Source organism: Musa acuminata, chromosome BXJ1-7 (assembly GCF_036884655.1).
Source record: "Musa acuminata AAA Group cultivar baxijiao chromosome BXJ1-7, Cavendish_Baxijiao_AAA, whole genome shotgun sequence".
In the NCBI taxonomy this organism is placed as follows: Eukaryota; Viridiplantae; Streptophyta; class Magnoliopsida; order Zingiberales; family Musaceae; genus Musa; species Musa acuminata.
In genome coordinates, this window is record NC_088333.1 from 43,144,868 (window position 1) to 43,164,288 (window position 19,421).

The 19,421-nt window shown below is 39.6% G+C and overlaps 1 protein-coding gene across 1 annotated transcript; it reads right to left on the minus strand.

Moving 5' to 3' along the window:
* Nucleotides 1-3,449: 3,449 nt before the first annotated feature.
* LOC135679598 (formin-like protein 20) lies at nt 3,450-18,696 on the minus strand. The gene is made up of 18 exons (XM_065193510.1): nt 18,317-18,696; nt 17,025-17,728; nt 16,733-16,954; nt 13,333-16,652; nt 13,100-13,226; nt 11,028-11,099; nt 10,196-10,294; nt 10,046-10,087; nt 9,530-9,610; nt 9,404-9,454; nt 9,241-9,322; nt 8,995-9,089; nt 8,379-8,450; nt 8,183-8,299; nt 5,785-5,853; nt 5,630-5,696; nt 4,243-4,385; nt 3,450-4,153 (listed from the first exon to the last, which is right to left on the minus strand). The coding sequence occupies exons 1-18, from the start codon at nt 18,387-18,389 to the stop codon at nt 4,064-4,066; spliced, it is 5,526 nt and encodes a 1,841-aa protein (XP_065049582.1). The 5' UTR covers nt 18,390-18,696; the 3' UTR covers nt 3,450-4,063.
* Nucleotides 18,697-19,421: the final 725 nt, after the last annotated feature.

The following is a 19,421-nucleotide window of genomic DNA, read 5'->3' on the forward strand; positions in this document are numbered from 1 at the left end:
GTTTCCAGAATAGTTGCACATAAATTGATGAGTAAATGATAGAAACATTGATTTCAGTGAGATTTCAACTTTAGCCAACAATACAATACTTCCAAATCCCATCTTATCCCAGCTGTGAATATATGTACCAGCAAAGACTCTTTGTCTACTGTGGATTCAGCATTCAATCATCAACTGCATTGCTTTACTATTTTTACCTCTATGGATGAAGAACCTCAACAATTAACAACCCTCCCTCAGCTATTAAATCGATTTAAAGTTTGCTTGCTGCTTGGTTATCACCAAAGTTAATCTCAACCATCTCTCTCTCTCTTTGTCCCCCTGTGTGTCTCTCTTTTGAAGCGCAAGTAGGCTATTTGACTCTTTCAATGCAACAGCTTTGGTGAGCTGATAGAAATAAATACCCACAGGAATCACATCCTGCACTGTCAACCCGGCAAGTCGAGCAACATTCTCAATGTAGCAGCTGCCCATTTGACCACCAATCTACACTCCACCTTAGGCTTCTTTAGAAACGGTTCCATTGCATGATGCAGAGAGAGGTGGTGGCATTCTGTCGGATATCTTTGACTTGCCACAGCAGAAGAAGAGGGGAGTTCGAGGTCTCCACCATAGACATATAATTAGATATTAAAGATGATTTGCTCTTTTACAAAAGATTAAAGAAAAATGACAGCCTTTGTTATTTTGATGGATTAATACATTAAATTTAGCCATAATTAGTTGGAAATATTTGTTTGATATTGGTTTGGGATTCGTGACTATCCGATACCCATCGAGACTCTGATCACAACACTGTGCATCGCCCGAAGAGAAAAAGAGGACAACGAAAGAAAGGCCTTCGAGCTGTGTTGTTGTTTCATGACATGAGAGATCGATGTCGCCTGCACATCCGTGTTAGCGTGTAAGAGAGCTCTACGTAGGTCTTTTCACGTAGGTATTGTATTGTGTTTTGCCCCATACGTAATTAATTGCATCATAACAGTTTATAGAACGGAGTGATTATAGAATTACGTGGTTTTTATTTCTGAAATATCAATGATAAAAATTCACGAAATATCGCTTGTCGATCGGTTTAAGCTTTAACATGGATCATCAAGAATTTAATTAGGTATCAATGAAGTGATACGCCAAATCGCACGCGACAGATTCAATCGTATGTCTCATCTCAGCTTGACGACTTACATGTTGTGACAGCGAATTGATATTTACTAGTATTTTAGATTGGCAATTTGAATGTTTATTCCTTTAAAGTAAGTGATTTTTTTTTTAATGTTTCTCTCTCTAGATTTTGTATTTTTCGTTTATTTTTATCAATTGGTGGTCGATATAATGACATTAAACATCAATTGATGTTAGTATCCTTAAAAATGCATATTTTTTGGGTAAGTTCTAAAATAAATGGTCAAGCTTTAACTTTTCCTGTGTTGTCTTTTTTTATTCATTATTTTAGAGCATTATTTTAGAAGATGAGGTTATCCTTCCTCTTCGCCTGACATTGTTGTCCTCTAGTATGACACTTCCACTCTCACCTTTATCATTATTGTTTTTGCCCTTACCCTCTTTCTCGTCTACTTTTCTCGTCGTCGTCGTCTCAAATTATTCGTGGATATAATGGATATAAAGTGATCTTCATCTCTCATCATCGTTTTTCTCATCCATAATAAATATTTGTGGTTTTTATCAACGTTGTCGTCCGTCACTATCAACTTGAATATTAAAATTATTATTATTTTATTATATTTTTATTAGTAAAATTGATAGCGTTAGAATAAATTAATATAGATTTTTATTTTTATAATTATAAGAATATCAATATAATTTTTTAAAATATAAAAACTAAGATGATAAAAATATCTAGCTAAGATAATATGTAATTAGCATTAGTTTGATTCATGGACCGCATCGATCAACATACTTATTTCAATTGTCTTGATAGAAGGTATTTCCTTAATCATGATAAATAAGGTTGGCTTAGAAAAATATAGAATTAAATGTATTTTTTTAAAAAATAAAAATATAATTTTTTTGAAAATATATTCATATTTAAGTACTTAAATACCTAAATATTTGAAAAGATATAAATATATTATATTAAAAAATTTAGAGGCAATTTCAAACTGAGAGAGAGAGAGAGAGAGAGAGAGAGAGAGCGCGACAACGACGTTTCATGTGCATTAAAAATCTCCGCTTTGTCTCCCCGATGCAGTGTCATAAATGCCGTCCCTTCGTCACCGAATCACGGAAGAAGCAGCAACAGCAGCCTGTCGAGTCTTGTGCCACCGTTTCTTCGTCTCCTTTCTCTCTCTCATGATTCCTTGCGTTCCTCGATCTATGACCCAAACTCCTCCATCGCTCTGCATTAAATGCAACCCAAAGCCTCTCCCTCAACCTCTCTCTCTCTCCGCAGCGTCCCGGTGTCTGCAACGTAACACAATAACATCCTCTCTCTTGTTAGTGCCTTTCAGGATATGGAAATGTGAGTGGAGGGTACTGGTGGCAGAGAGAGAGAGACAGTGGCCATCATTACCTCCTGCAACTGTTACCGACTCATGCCCGAGGAACAGTGATACGTTGAAGGAGCCGCTCAGCGAGAAACAACAGCTTCTTCACAGCCCAGCAGCTGACACACCTCCTCTGCTCTTCTGCTGCGTTCTTGAGACGGTTTGAGGGCAGAGGTACAGTGACCACTCGAGCCGTGCCTTCTGGACCGCCCGCTTTGTCCCTGTCCCAGCCTTTTCCTCGCCTGTACCGTGCTGGGAATTATTCATCTTGCAGGTTGCCTTTGAAGGTCGCCGCAGAAAGTAAAGCTTGCTGGGCTCGCTTTGATGAAGCATGTGAAACAGTACGTGGCAAAAGGGCAGAGGGTGGTGGTGGAAGGGATGTGTCGCACGGCATGCCAAGTACGACGACAACGACATGTGCATCACACGCATGCACGTACGTGAGCTTTGCATGTGTAGTTCTTTGGGCTCGGTCCGTGAAGTTTTCAATGATCTGCTTGAAATGGTTCGTCGGACTATGGCCATATTATTCGTATGAATCAGTGACTCTTCCTGTCAAGAAAAAAAATCCTGTACTCTCCTGAGAATTAAATACAAGATTAGGAATCAAATGCGAAAGCAAAGTTTAAATTTACCTTCGTTTTCTTCATCTAAAGACTCCTTGTGTTCCTGCTTGGGAAGAGAAGAAAAAAGAAGACCATGATGTGCTTCATAATTCCCTGAACTTGGAAGTATTCTTCTGTAGGCGAAAGAGATTACAGATTCTTTGTTTTCACATTCACTACTCTCGAAGCAGAAAAAATGTTGTACACAGTGGAAGAGGCCCACCTTGTTGATCTGTAGCTTCTTTGCACACCGATCAACAGATGTAGCTGCCATCGGAGTTCTGTGCTTCAGGCAGAAGAACAAATTTACTGATGATGACAATACATAGTCACATGCATCTTAGTCAGGAAAACTGGGCTCCATTAGAACCAATCTGATTAAAATTGGGCTCTACACAAATATTTACTTCTTACACACCTAGTTCATAATTTCTGACGCCTGGACGTACCCAAGACACTGCAAGTGAGAAAATGGTAAGCATGGGAACAAGAATCACACGAGTTCTCAAAAAGAAAAAATGGGGGGGGGGGGGGTGGGGGGTGGGTTTAAAAACCGAAAGAAAAAAAAAAAAGGAGAAGGAATCAAATGAACCAAGGGGTTAGGTCTGTACAAGAATTAGAATACATAATCTGGGGATGCTTGACCGGTCAGGAGTAATTGATCGATCTGACCTCTAATCTCCAAGTCACCTGTTGGCATGTAAGATCAGCAAAAAGCTGAAAGGCTTGCGGATGACATAGAGGTCAAGTTTACCACGATGGAGTAATCACTATTGTGACTCAGTACCACGACTTCAGTCCGAGGCTTGAACCATCTGGTCTTTCATGCTTGAAGCAGTGCCTGGTTGCAGCACCATCTTCTCCCAATCTGAATGGGGATCTTGCGTGGTGGTAATGCACAGATCCCCAGGAAGGTAGCACATGAGATGTAAGCCAAAATGAGGAAACTAGATATCATCTAACATCTTTTTCACGCCTGTTTGTATACTCGGTTCTTGTCTTTGCTTCCAGCAGCTGCTGGCTCAAGCTTGTTTCCTTTGAATCCTGTTGAAAAATAATTGGTAGCAGAGTGAGGAAATAGTGGACTACTCACGAACCACAGGAATCTCGAATGCAAATGGTCAAGCACCAACATTTTTACTACTTGGTGTTGAAGCTTTAGACTTTTCCATCTCTCTCTCCTTCTCAGCTTTCTTCTTCTCAAGCTCAGCTTGCTTGCAATTCTCCTGATGTGCCCGTCGGAACATCAAGACAAAGTTCAAAAGTGTAGAGATGACTGCATTAATAATCATCTGAATATCACTTTAACTTGGAAAGGAAAGGCACATAAAGAACTTGAGTAATAAGTGGATATATTTGTTTGCAAACACAATGCAAATTGTGAAATGGCACAAATATATTAAGATTGAGTAGAGCTGATCGCAAAAGAGCCAACTTAGCTAGGCACACACCATCATTATGGAAAGAAAAGAATCAAGCATGCCAAATTATAATCAACATAAGATTCTTGTCACATTGTATATTTCTTATTAATGTCATTTCCCATGAAATGGAAGTCCAAGGATATTCTCACTACCTCAAACTCATGTTTGGCTGCTATGTCAGAACAGCTTATACATAATATTTCACTGATATATCACAAACTTCTTTAATAACTTAGCCTCGTTGTAACTTTACTCTTGTTTTATTCTTGGTGGAAGTGTAGAGTTTTAAGGAATTTGATACATACACTTAGTTCTCACATGACTATTTTTTATTATGAGACAGTCAGATCTAAGAAACCATGTTATATAACAACAAACCTGTGAAGTTCCAACTCTTTGGGGTCAACTACATGGATTTTTAACCGTCATTTACATCTTTAAAGAGTCGTGTCTTTAGTTTTTAGAGTCTTTAAATTTTATTTGTAGTTGCTTTTTAAAGGTTTTTCTGTCTTCTCATAACACTAATAGTCAAGGAACCATTTTATACCTTTCTGAAAACAACTCTTGATATACCTTCCTAAATTTCCAAAGATCTGGGAAATTCCTAGAAAAAGTAGAAATGCCAAAATTTTTTTGGGAGGATCAATTTTCATCCCAAAAGGCATTGATAAGCAATGAGGCAGTAATGAAAACTAAAGCGAATGACCAATGAAAACACAACTTTGATGAATGAACCAATGAAAAGACAACTCTTAAATTCAATTCCGCACAGAAAAAAAAAAGGCATCACCGGTCACCGCTAGACTGTCAGACAACACATAAAAGTTAAAAATAATTGGTATATCAACAATATATTCAAGGAATATTGATGGCCTTTGGCTATTACAATTATCATGATGTTGGAGATGCAATCCCACAATTTGCCTAAACATACCAGCACAAATGTAGAAGAGGATAAACCTACAATTTTAGAGATCTAACATGCATCAGAAGAAGGTATTATGAACATAGATCATGCAAATAGGTTTCGATGCTTTAAAAAGAAAGATTGGAGCCTTTTATATAATGGAACTTATTCAGAAAGAAGCTAGAAGACCTTGTTCAAAAGGGCAACGTGCAGGATCTTCACCAAAATATATGGCAAGGGCATCAGCATTTTTACCCTGTCAACACTCAAATATGTAAGATACATGACATGATACACATTGAAGATCAGTCATATATGTTGTTAGTGACTAGCTGGCAACCCACCACTTCTTTATAGAGTGTCGTTAGTGATTGCACATCAGCTCCAGCGACAACAACAAACTCCTTCAAGGTCTACTCAATCAAAAGAGCAACGAGTTACAACAAAATTTGACAAACATGAAAATCCGGTCCAATCAGGAAAAGACATGGGAAATAAGCAACCAACCTTCATAAATCAGACTCAAATTTAATAATGACTTATCACTATTGTCATCATGTATATAAAGCATACAGTTTAGCTGGATATATATAAAAGCAAAATAAAGTTAGCTGTTTGATAAGCTAAAACGTGAGCAATGAATGATTTTTGACATGTGTTGCTTGAGTGATAAATGCAACAATGGATATGAAATAAGGTACCATTAAGCACTACTTAAAGAGAAATGCTAATTGGTCAAATTAAAGCCAAAAACAATAAATTTGATTCCAACTAGTAGGCTACTAGGGCAATTCTCAGCATTCTGTCTCTATCAAGTGCTATAACATTTAAGCAAAACAACAGAACATTGCATTATAGCTCTATCAAGGGCCACAACCTTCCTTCAAAAATATATATCTTTGTGATTAATAGAGAAGTCTTCTGTTCTTCACCTCCTCGGCATCTCTAACATGAATTGCCATACAGTAGCCTTGCTGCAAGTATGGGTGCAGAGCTTTTTAACCATAGCAGTTATCTCATTCTTCAATAAGGCTCACTGTCAGAAATCACATTCTCCTTGCACTTGGGAGCTCATGTTCCCATGTTTTATTTCATTCCCAGTGAGAGTTCTTTTCACCATTCCCTTGGAATATCAATTCACTATTTGTCACCTAGGGGTATCTAGCCTGGCAAGATGGCCCACCGCAAGTCTCAACAGATTCCATGTGCCCCATGCTAATCTGATCAGATCTAGCCATTAATGTTGGCCTAGTTGATTTTTTTTATATTTTCTGTTCAATGTTGTATATATGGTCTCCCAGTTGTGCCTTGGCATGCTGTTGGTAAACTGGCACATGCCAAGTGTTAGACAGCATTGCACCAGGCAAGGGTGACATGGCCCCTGAACGAGACTAAACCATTTGAAGCATCACCATTTAAAGTACAATTCAACATTCTTAGTGGCATACTAGATTACCAGTTCCATAAATCTAATGCAAATAATAAAGCACCTCTCGAGGATAAAATTTAGTAACCATTTGACTTAGTCCATAGTAGCTATAGATCAGCCTAATAGGCTTGGCAGCCTTGGTGTGAGGCCAAAAATAAACATGTAGAATTCATTTATTGGCTACTAATCCCACTAATTCTCACACGAAATAAAACAAAAAACTGTTTCATAGCTGAAGGCACAAGATACAACCATCACAGAACACGTTAAAGGTGCAAAAGAAGACAACATATAACTAGTGAAACTTTACAGATATAAATGACTTTCCAGATTTAAAATAGTTCCGCCTAAACTCCACAAATCAATCAAAGAAGCAATATTTACCAAACTGAAATACTCAACTCTCTACTTCATTTTATTTAAGATCACTAACTTAAGACAAGATTGGACCACATATCTCCCAAGTATTCCAGACCAGTTGCATGGATCCTGTTTTACCATCAAGCTTATATATGGCCACATGATTTCATGTCTCATTATCTTTTCCTATCTATACTACCAAGATACTTAACATCCTTGTGACTGTTGCAACCTCCAACTCTCTCACTCCACCTTAGTTGTCCAAAAACATGGTCTCAAACAAGCATGCCAGAGCAATTTTAATAATTTCCAACCATTTTGTCCTCAATCGCTCCTCAGCTGGCACTGATTCCATTCATAGACTTGTATCTGACTCCCCAACATGCATTTATAAATGAATTCTTCAAATCGGAGAAAAGAACCAATTAATAATGAAAAACTTTGCATTCTAAACATGAGCAGCAAAGTAACATTAGAACTTGGCTCTGACCATCAATAGTCAATCCTCCATTTGATAGCATAACAAATTTTTACTTCTCCAATGTATCATATTACACAAAATATTTTCCTTCTCACGATGGACTATTCTTCCTGATATGCCAGTTCATCTGTTGCACCGATCAACAGAAAATTTGACTGCAGATCTGCATACACATCTAACAGAAAATCAATATGCCCAACATGCTCAAATAAATGGAAATGTTATTCAGATGGCACTGACATAATGATATATGATAGAAATTTGTTAAGCAGAAAAGGCATGTGCACTGAGATGTGTACAAGCATTCACACGAGTTCTGTAATTAAAAGCAGAAAATTATAGAATTATTTCAGGGAGTAAAATTTTAAAAACGACAGTAGGTATTTGACGTTTTAAATGCTTATGAACAATTTTGCAAAATATACAACATAACTAAAATTATTAAACGATGATGATTTGAAGGATGCCATACTTTACGGAAAATTTCAGAAACAGGGCCATCCTTTTCAGATGCATTCAGCTCCAACTCAACCTTCTCCAGACCCTTGACAATGGCTTGCATTTCTTCAGCCAAGGATTTTAATTGTATCTGTATATAGCAACTTTTGGTCAAAGGTATTCTCTCATGCTGCAACTCACCAACAACAACGGAAAAAGCAAAGTAGAACCTTTGATGCAGCTTCCAAGCTAGTAAGATCCTCATAAAAATCCAGAAGATGTGGAGATCTCAAAGCAAGCACCTGATTTCATAAAAAGAAGTTTTCTGACAATCTAAAAGAATTTAAATTCACTTTGACAGGATGAAAAATATGATCACAAAATAAGGACAACAGAACCAAAGCCAAAGGTTTCTGACAGTGTTATATCATTTACTGATTTATGTTTATATAACCTCCATTCATTTACCAGCAACCCAAGCCATGCAAAAATAAACTTGTGGTTAAGTATTTTAAATCAATCAGTGGCCGTGATATTTTTCAATAATAGTCTTAACTACTAGTCTAGATAATGGAAAGAAACATTAGCAAGGCCTTCCATTTATGGAAATAAACTAGCATGCATATCTATCTTAACATATTCAAAAGAAGGCATCTGCAGTATCATCGCAGAAGAAAATATTACAATATAGACATTTTCCTTAATAATAATAAAGCAGCAAAATAAAAATTAGATATGAACAGTCAGTGGGTATCTTCAATAAAATTGAAAGCATGTCCAATCATACAAAAAGCAAGAACAATGCTAACAAAATGAAAAATACTAAAGAAATCATATGTGCTGTACCTTGCACAAATAGTGCATAAGCGTCATTTTGTTATTAGTAGCACGAGTATCAGTAAGTTTAAGAATACTGTCCAAACGAAAGCCAATTGCTGAGCCTGCAAGTTAAACCAAAACGTTGCTTTAAATGAAGGTATATTAGAGAATGGATTTTAGTTTTTGCTTTTTATAGTTGCACAGACTCTTAGTATCTCAAACCAACCACAAATATACAAGAAACAGATAACTTCCGATGTACATGAAAGATACCTCTTGCAGTTCCTTGATTTAAGGTATTACCAAGGAAAAGAATTTTCTTCATGATTTCTTTCAATTTGATAGAGTTGCGAATCTAACAAGCCAATTGTCATAAAGGTTAGTGCCAAAATCATATAAATCAAGAAGCAAATGCATTGAACTCCTCAAGACACACCTGTTCACAAGCAGAGTCTATGGTGTTCAGACTCTTTCTAAGATCAGAAACCTGGAAAAGGTGGGGAAATGGGATCCTTATCCATCAAGTTACTTAACAACAAAAACAAAATAGATAAAGTACAACCTGAGAGACGAACTGAATCTTGAAAGAAAAAACTCTTAATTTAGATTCCACTCGCGGAACTTTCATCAACTCCAAGAAATACTGCACCATGAAAATTTCAAAATGAATAATTTTTATGACATAATTTGCAAAGAAAGATTCAACAAGCATTGGATAAAATATTTGGATAAACAATAATACTAAACAGCATTACCCTGGTCGGAATCCAGTTAATATGATGCCGCTTCTCCTAAATGCTACAGCTAATCTATAATTAGCCTTAATCTAAACTGAGTTAATCAGTCATTACAAATTTGTATAATTTTGGAGACATAATACAACATTTTTTCATAAGTTTATGTTAATCTTTAAAGTTTAAACTAATAGAGATTAGGGAGAATATTATTTCATCCATATGATAATCAGAATTTAGTTTCTACACAGAAGATGTTTGGAACTTTACTACATAAGTGGGACTATAGTTAACTTTGTGTGAAAATACACCAAGACCAAACTGACAGCAGCCGGGTACTTTACCTGCTCACACTTTCCAAGTTTTTCCTTGTCACCAGTATAGCCCTACCAACCAAAACCAGAAAAAAAACTAAATAAAACATAATAACCTAAATTGAAGGAGCAAAGAAAATATCTTAAGAAAATTGTGAATGGAATAATTGTAACATGCACCTTGAGAAGCTCCATTTCCTCTTTGGTTGGACAAAACTTAATGAGATTTTCTACTTGGTCAACATCTAAAATGGAATCATCCAATGCTAAAGCAGCACTCTGAGGTAACAGCTATAACATTAGTGTCACTTCCAAATCAATACAACCGATATGTTGAATATTTGTGCCTAGCTTGTTGACGGAAATCATGATAAAAGACAATAACTCAGTTTTTTATGCAAGCTTGTAAGAATGGATGATGTATGCCAGCATAAATAGTGCATGTATTTAGCTACTGAGTAGCATTTTTTACAAAAAAAATGCATTAATATGAGCTCGAATCTGTACTGAAGAACATTTCTCTGCTTGCAATTTGCAACAAATTCATTATGTAAGAAATACTTGCTGTTGAACATTTATTACTGCACGGAATAAATTACTTTTTATCGGGAGATGGTAACAGATTTCAGTACCTACTGAAACAAAAAGGTAAAATTTGACCTATAAAATCCTCTGCAAATTTCTTTCTTTATCCCCTAAGACTAAAAGGTAGAACAAATTTCCATTAAATACTAATCGCATAAAGCCCATATATTAATGTTATATCAAAGATAAAGTACCAAAGTACATTTCATGCTTAGTGTGGTCAACAATTAATACATACAGACCCAGTGTAACCTTGAGTTAAGCTCTTGTCCAAAATGCATAATCAGATGTCTTGTGGTTAGAAGTAATGGATGGAAAATAATCAAGAGCAAGAGTGGTGCATCATGAAATTTGTATCAACAATATATTAAAAGAGCAAAAAAGGCAAAATAAATAAACATAACATAAGACTCCACCTTTAACGTACCATCAAATCAGGAAGAGGCATCTTGACCTTTGTCAGCATGATTTCAGTATTGTTGGCGCGCCTTAATTCAATCTATAAACAAAGTCGATACAAAGAGCTCATTAATTAAAAGATAAACAGAAGAAGAAATGTATGCGAGTGGCCTGAAATCACTGAACAAGCTCTCAATTTGTACTGTAATCAAGTCCAGAACATCAATTGGCCTAAGATAATGGCAAGGTCTAATTTTAGTTAGTTATGTTAAGCCAAGTTTTGACAAACAGAGAGGACTGATACGTATCACCCAATAAATACCACACATGGCCCATTGTCCAATTTTGGACCGTCCACATGTGATACAGGGTGTACTGCATGGTTTTCCTTTTATCCCAAAAGAGACCCCTGATGCCTCTCTCTCTCTCTCTCTCTCTCTCTCTCTCTCTCTCTCTCATCCACATGTGATTCTCCTCGTGTGCCTGCTGTTGCGCAACTTGCATTCATATGCCGAGATAATCCCAAACAATGCCTAACGCACTTGCTGACAAGCTAAGCCCCTATCATGTGCCAGAAATATATGTATGAATCATTTAAAGAACTCAGGAAAAGTATCACATTGAATACTTATCCTTATATCAGATCCATCTCCATGGAAGAATAGTGCTGCATATTTCACCAAGAAACTGCCATCATACCCATAATTTATTAATAAAAGTGAGAATGTAGTATAAGAAAGAAATATTTTACTTAACACAAAGATTTAGAACCAAAAACTTTGTGGTTCTGTCCTTTGTTTATAATCAGACAGTAGAATTACAAAGTTCAAGTGACAGTGGCAAATTACTAACACAGAACATATATCATAGTCGACAAAAGATTGACACCTTAAAGATTTGGCCATTTGCAATTTCTACCTGTATTTTGCTCATGACAACACCTAAATTTTGGACAAGCACTATAAGATTCAAGAGTTTGGAAAATAGTCGCCAAGGTCATTAAACCCCCAACCAAAACCCCCAAAAGAAAATCCATGTCTCATGTATTGGTTCACTGGTCTTGTTCATCCCACATTGCAATCTTAGGGGTATCCATCAAGAAAAAAGAAGAGGAAGAAGAGAAGCAGGGGGTGGATGTGTCTACAGCCCCTGTCCAGTTGAAAAGAAATAAGGAGAAGAGGACAACAGAAGACCATGAGTCTGGCATAATCAGACTCCATGCCCTCTATCACTGCCCTTCTGCATCAATTTTCACAGTGACATACTGCATGGAAGGAAACATGTTTCACTCTCTCATCACAGATTCCTTTGCTGTGAGGAGTTACAAGATCTGAATCCCATAGGTCATGTGCAGCTCTTCTGATTATACTATTTGATGAGAAGAAAAAGGAGCATAAGAGAAGTGTAGAAGAGTGAATGAAGAGGAGAGGAGAGATGAAGAAGACAAAAGGAGAAAAAAGAGAAACAAAAATATTTTCAAAATAGCATTGGAAATAGATAATCCTGTTTTTGGTTTTGAAATATCTATATATATATATATATATTACAATTAACATATATAAAAATGGACAAACAACTGAAACAAACCCAACCTAAAATGCTGACCCAATTAACACCCACCCTGATCCTATCCACCCAGCTATCAGACCATATAACTAAACCGTGTACCATAGTAGACCATGACCCAAATAACTATTGTTTGACACTAAAAACTTGATTTACCAGTTCCTCTTTCTTTCTGCTCATAATACAACCAACATGCAGTCTTTACCAAATTCCTATGGCATTACCTAGTGACTCACCAAGGTATCAGATCTAGAGCAAATTTTGCAAGGTAGAGGTCTCAGGTTCAAGTCTCATGGCATAAACATCATCTTTATTAAATCCTTTTCTTTGTCGACTTGATTTCATCCCACTTCTCCCATTTGTCTCCATGTGCCCCAATGAATTGATGCTTCTTTTTTTGTGTATGTTTAGATGGAGAAGCATTACAGTGGACAACGACAAGTTGAACAAGCAACTGAAAAACTATAAATGAACAATGAAAAACTTTCCATCTCTTAAAGTGCAATATTCAGGTTTCAGATAACAGTGACTTACTAAGTGAACTTTATCGGATTTTGATCCAAGAGATTTGCGACGCCCGTCAGATTTAGAGCTATCATCTTTTTTAGGGACCACTGCAGAGAAGAGGCTTTCAAGTTCTGACACATCAAATTCTGAAGCACTGCATATATATGATTAAATAGAATGAGGAAGAATATCCAAAATAAAAGCAACTATAGAAAAGATGAATGTTACAAGAAAAATATAAAACTTGTGCACTTAAATACCTTAAAGCATCACCAGATCTCTGTAGTTCAGCCCATAAGCTTCCTTGAACAGCTCTTGTTACTTTCACCCAATGCAGCGGCTTCAACAATGACCTACGCGGTGCCAAATTTGATGAATTTAAGGCTGCAGAACGTGTAAGTCCACGTCCTCTTGCCCCATTTGGGGATAATCCTCTAGCGTCAGCTTGAGAACTGGATGGAGGAGGTGGTGGAGCACCAGGTGCTCTAGGTGGGGCTGGTGGAGGAGGTGTACGTGCTCCAGGAGGAGGCGGTGGAGGAGGTGTACGTCCTCCAGGAGGAGGCGGTGGCGGAGGGGCACTACCATGTGGACCTGGAGGAGGGGGTGGAGGAGGAGCACTACCACGTGGACCTGGAGGAGGGGGTGGACGTGGGACATTACCTCGTGAGCCAGGAGGAGGCGGTGGAGGAGGGGCACCACCACGTAGAACTGGAGGAGGGGGTGGTGGTGGGGCACTGACTCGTGAGCCAGGAGGAGGTGGAGGACCTGGCGGAGGTGGTGGTGGAGGAGCACCACTACGTGGGCCAAGATGCAGTGGTGGAGGTGGTGGAGGAGGAGCACCACTACATGGACCAAGTACAGGAGGAGGAGGAGGTGGTGGTGGTGGTGGAGGTGTTGTACGACCATAAAGGCCAGGAGGAGGAGGTGGTGGAGGGGGTGGAGATGGAGTTCCACGAACTGAAGGAGGTGGTGGGGTGGTGGCACCATTGGGAAACTTTGATGAACTTGAATAAGGCATAGGAGGTGGTGGTGGAGGAGGAGGTACTGATGGAGGACTTTTAACAGAAGCCTTTGGCAATGGAGGAGGTGGAGGAGGAGGAGGAACTAATGGTTTTCCTCCGCGATTTAGTGGCAGTGATGGCGGTGGTGGTGGAGGAGGGGCACATGATGTATTTCTCATAGGAGGTGGTGGTGGAGGTGGAGGTGAGCTTCTAACTGACGTTCCTAAAAACATGATAGAAGGTGGTGACAGAGGAGGGGGAGGAGGTGGTGGTGGTGGTGACAATGGTAAAGATTCAGTGGATGTTCTTGCTGTCATAGGTTGAGAAGGAGGAATTTTAGACACTAAACCTTCGAGCCGTGGAGGAAGAGGAGGCGGTGGAGGGGGACCTCTACTTGATGCTCCTGAGGGCAAAGATGGTGGTGGGATGGATGGAGGTGAGGAAGGTGATGCATATAAGTCAATTTTATTGCGTGGAGGAGGTGGTGGCGGAGGTGGAGGAGGTGGTGGAGGAGCCTTGACAGTGGCTTTGGTTTGTGAAGCTGAAGTTTGGGAAGACTGCAGAAATGAACTATATAAGACTCCAGATGAGGAAGGTGGTGGTGGTGGTGGTGGTGGGGCTGGTGGGGTCGGTAGTAATAGATGATGTGTGGAGTAAGCAGATGTGCCTTTAGCTCCTCCGATCTTCAACGGTGGTGGTGGTGGTGGAGGAGGAGGGTTAAAATGGCCATTAGCAAAATATGAACTTGTTCGAGTACTAATAGAAAGGGGTGGAGGTGGGGGTGGGGGTGGGGTGCGGGTATTATGAGCTTGCAACTTAGGAGGGGTTGAATGCTCGCCACAAGCAGGTGGAGGTACCACCAAAGCAGATAGAGGTGCTTCCTCAATTGGAGATAACACATGACATATAGAAGATTGAACTGACAACTGCAGGGAAGATGCAGCTTTATCTGCACAAGCTGGAGTTTCAGACACCACTGCAACTTTACCACTTATATAACCTTGATAAGCTGCAGAAATGGCTAGAGCAGCTGGTGCACTGTTATACCTGGATGGAGGGTGAGAAGGCAAATGCACTGAAGTAGCATCAGAGTCTTTTCTTGGTGAGATCCACCTAGCGACTGTCTTTGCCTGTCTCGAGCTTTGTTGATCTGCTGCAGATTCCTGCTGTTTAACCATTGTCTTAGATACTAGGGAATCAGGTCGTTTTGTGCCTGATGATGGTTTCTCTGGCATGGTATACGAAGATATTTCTGGAGTCTGCTTCTCTTCACCATTTCCAAATTTCTGATTGAGAATTTTGGGCTGTGTCTTGCTTTGAGCAACAACTTTGTCTAGCTCCCTTTTGCACTCCAATTTAACTTCTTGTGATATACCCTGGTTTCCTTGATTGTGACCCTTGTCAAGCAGAGTTTTCCTGGTAGTAATATTCTCTTGATTGAACCTTGACTTTATTTTTTCAGGTCTGTTGTCAGCATCATGTGTCGAAGTCAAAATTTGTATCTTGCAAGTCATGGTACATGAGGTCATTGTCTTCTCAGAGGCCAGGTCTGATGCATCTTGCTCAATATTGTATGTTTCAGCTATATTCTTCTCTTCAACATCAAGTGCAATAATATCCTTCACTTCATGTTCAGAGTTGCTGACCTCTACTATATTCTTCTCCTCACAAGTAACTGTGTAATCCATATATGTCGACTCTTTGCTGATAATCTTGCCAGTACTACTGCTAGCAATGGGAGGAAATTTGGTCATTGTTTCTTCTGTCACACCTGGAATTCTCAATGCACTTTCACTATAATGTTCGACTTTATCTTGATAGGTGCTACTGTCAGTCTCTCTTTCAGGAAGATGTTTGGCCAGACTGGGAATTTCACCAATAGAATTATATCTTGTTTCAGAAATGTTCTCTGAGCCATGTTTATAGTCACCATTTTCCCATTTTCTTTCAGTTGTATCTGGAGCTTCTGTATCAACAAAATTATGTGTCATATTCACCAAACCTGTAACAGTCTCAGTCTCCTGCTTAAGATTGTTAATCTTCATTAGATCGTTTTCTTCACCCAGTGAAGTAGCAGTTCCTTTTTTGTCCTGTTGCAATGTGCTGCATTCTATCATTTTCTTCTCTTCGATCTGAACCATACATTCTGAAGTGACTGATTTCACCATTACAAATTCATCATCATGCTCACATTTGTCAGATTCAGAACTAGTCTTAGCTGGACCATGCATGCTACAGGTTTCTATCATGATATATTTGCCATCTGTTTCTGTCAACTTTTGGGAAACCCTTGTCTCTGAATCCTCTTCAGCTTTGCTTGTCTCAAACCTACTCCTTGCTTCACCAGTCAAATTACAGATTTCCACTATTGAACTCCCATCATCAACGGATGTTGCATTTCTAAATGTAGTAGCTTCAGTATCTCGATTCACATTTTGCCAGTCAGCATTGGTAAATATCTCTTCAGCCTCAAAAAACTCCTCTGTCTCTGTGAAAGCACCTTCTGTTTCATCACCATCTTCAATCAGCGATTCCGTGCTTGAATCAGATTCAAAAGCATCAAATTCTGAAAATATTACCTGGTTCATGCATAACGTGTGTTTAAATTCAAAATCCTGCTAGGTAGAAATGGACAAACTAGGGAAAAATAGGCACCTACCTCAGCTTTGAAATCTCTAGAAAAATGAACCTTCGTATTCCACACAACGTCAATTTCCTCACGAGACAGCATCAGAATATTAGATTGGATAAAGGCTGTATTGAACATAACCCTGAACATTATCTCCTCATGTTCCAGATCTTTATCCAGATGGATGCATTCAACAACTACATCTCCTTGCACACGACAACGAGTATTTAATTTTACTGGTGCAGCCTCCGCCTGCAGTGAGAGTCCAACACCCAGTAAATTCGAAGAGCAATGTCGTTGAGATGGAAGAAATGAGTATTACCTGTTTGTAGTGCCGAACATGCTTCTTGGTCTTAGGTGTTGCAAAAAGAATCTTCGCGTTCCTACTATTGGGAACCAATGGGTCTTGACCATAAATGCGAATCATCGGCCTGCAACCTCCTTCTCCATCAAAATTAGGTATGACCCTAAGAATCAAGCGATTCAAAATTAGGGGCATATCTTTTGGAGGCCATTCTGGTGCATTTCCTCCTCTAGATATGTACTGAAGATATCTTTGGTGAGATGGTTGTGGGTTTAAGGGCGACAAAACATGGAGTAGCTCCTTAGGGGCTTGTTTATACACCATTTCAAGAGTCTTTTGCTCACCAGTGTACTGTTTTCTATAAAGAAGTAAGCCAGCAAGCATGAAGGCTAGCATGGGCCAGCCTCCTCTCTCACAGTGCATCAACAACACATTTTGTTGCCCTTCCAATGACAGCCAGCTCTCACTCGACTTCAAGAAGTGGTGGATCATCTCCAAAGGAAGCAAAGGACATCCTTCATACTGTAGGGGATAGTCCATGACCGTCATACCATACTCAGTTAAAATATCTGAAATTTGGCTCCTTTGATCCCCCTCTCTAAAATTAAATACCATGAAGGAGGCATCTGGAAAATAATCTTGCAGTTGAGAGACTATGCCATTCATGTAGACCTTGTAGGCATCTTCACCAAGAGTTTCCGTTGAGAAGCAGCAGTCGAACACTACAACACAGCCATTCAAAAATCTCAGCACGTATTCATAAAGATAAAAAAAACATACACTTCGAAACTTTGATCTTTTCGAAAGAGTAATCAAGAAATTGAAGAGAAGGGTGTATAACAAGATAAAAAGGATTGAGAAGGCCACGCTAATTGCAAAACCAAGATAAGACTATAACGCCCAAAAGGAAATCCAGTACTAACTAAAAAAACTTTGGAGTTTGATATTTCAATGACTTTGCAGCATTTTGTTTTCTAAGATCAAATTAGTAAGTTTTATCAATTTAAAAATCCTCCAGAGTACGATGGCTAAAAGCGCAGTACATTTTAATTCTCCGGAATGATTCAACTGTCTTCAAGAGCTTCTGCGTTTGCCGAGGGGAAAGAAGTAGCTGAAGAGTATTACGCCCAAAACGTCCGACAATCAGCCATATCAAACAAATTCAAGAACCGAATGCTAATCGAAATCTCAAATTGTGAAGCAAACCCGCCAGATTCCTCAAATTACCCCTCAAAAACCAATCAACCCGCAAAACCCACTAATTTCCTAAAGATGAATTTTACTTTTAGGTCAAGGGAAAGAGGATATACCATAGACTCTTTCCGAAATCTCCAACAGCCGATCCGGCGGCTTCCGGTAGAAGAGCCTCCTGAACAACGCCATCCGCCGGCGCTGCCACCGGCAGCCAACGCTGCTCCCCCCGTCGGATCCAAACCCGAGACCTCGACCAACAACCGATCAATTCAATCGCCCGCTCCACCTCACCGCGACCGGAAATCCGATCGCGGCCGCGAGCTACCCCTCCGATCGAGCAGCTCTTCCAAGGGCGAGATCGTTGTCGAGATCGGTCGATCGCGAGGGTTTCGCCCTCACCACTACAGGGAAAGGCGAGAACAAAGAATAATCAGAGACCGACTCCTTTGGGTTTTCTTCCGCCCCCTTTTCTTTTTCGTTTTTTACTGTTTTGAAGACGGACGAAGCTGCAGTAGTAGTCTGGGAGGGGAACGGGGTTTTGTGCCGGTAGCTCGGCGTCACGGGAAGCGTCCAAGCTTTGCTTTGGGCTGACGAGTGGTAGATGAATGGTCAGGATCCGCGTCGACGGCGCATCGGACGGTGGATATGGCGGTTGAGTTGGGAACTTCCCGACGTTGGAGACTGCGACGGACACGTGCCGGTGAGTTAGAGAAAAATAAAAAGGTGGTTCGGACAAGTCGACCATTAGATTATGCGGAGTGATGTACTGCGGGCGTAAAAGTCGGCCAAACGAATCATGCGCTGTCTTAACGGGTCTTTATTTAGACGGTAGCGGATCGGATTATTTAATCACGATTGATCTTCGCACATCGATGAATCCTTATTATGTACACGTTTATTCTGATTGGATCATGCCGTGCGCATCTTCCATTAGAGGAAACCGTCCCCGGCAAATCATGATCCGGTCATCAAGATTTATCCATCCCAACAAGGAACTGTGTGTGTCGCTCAGACTGGTTGAATCACCCGTGAAGGATTCCGCAGGTGGTGTACGCCCCAGTGGAGGGCCACGTGTACGTGGTCACACATCACGCTCGACAACTTTGCCATCGGTGATACGGTAATGCTATACTCGACGTAGGATACTTACGTGGGAACCGTCCTTGTCATTCATCGGATGACGTGGACCGTCTCCAAAACATGATGACTCACGCATCACGT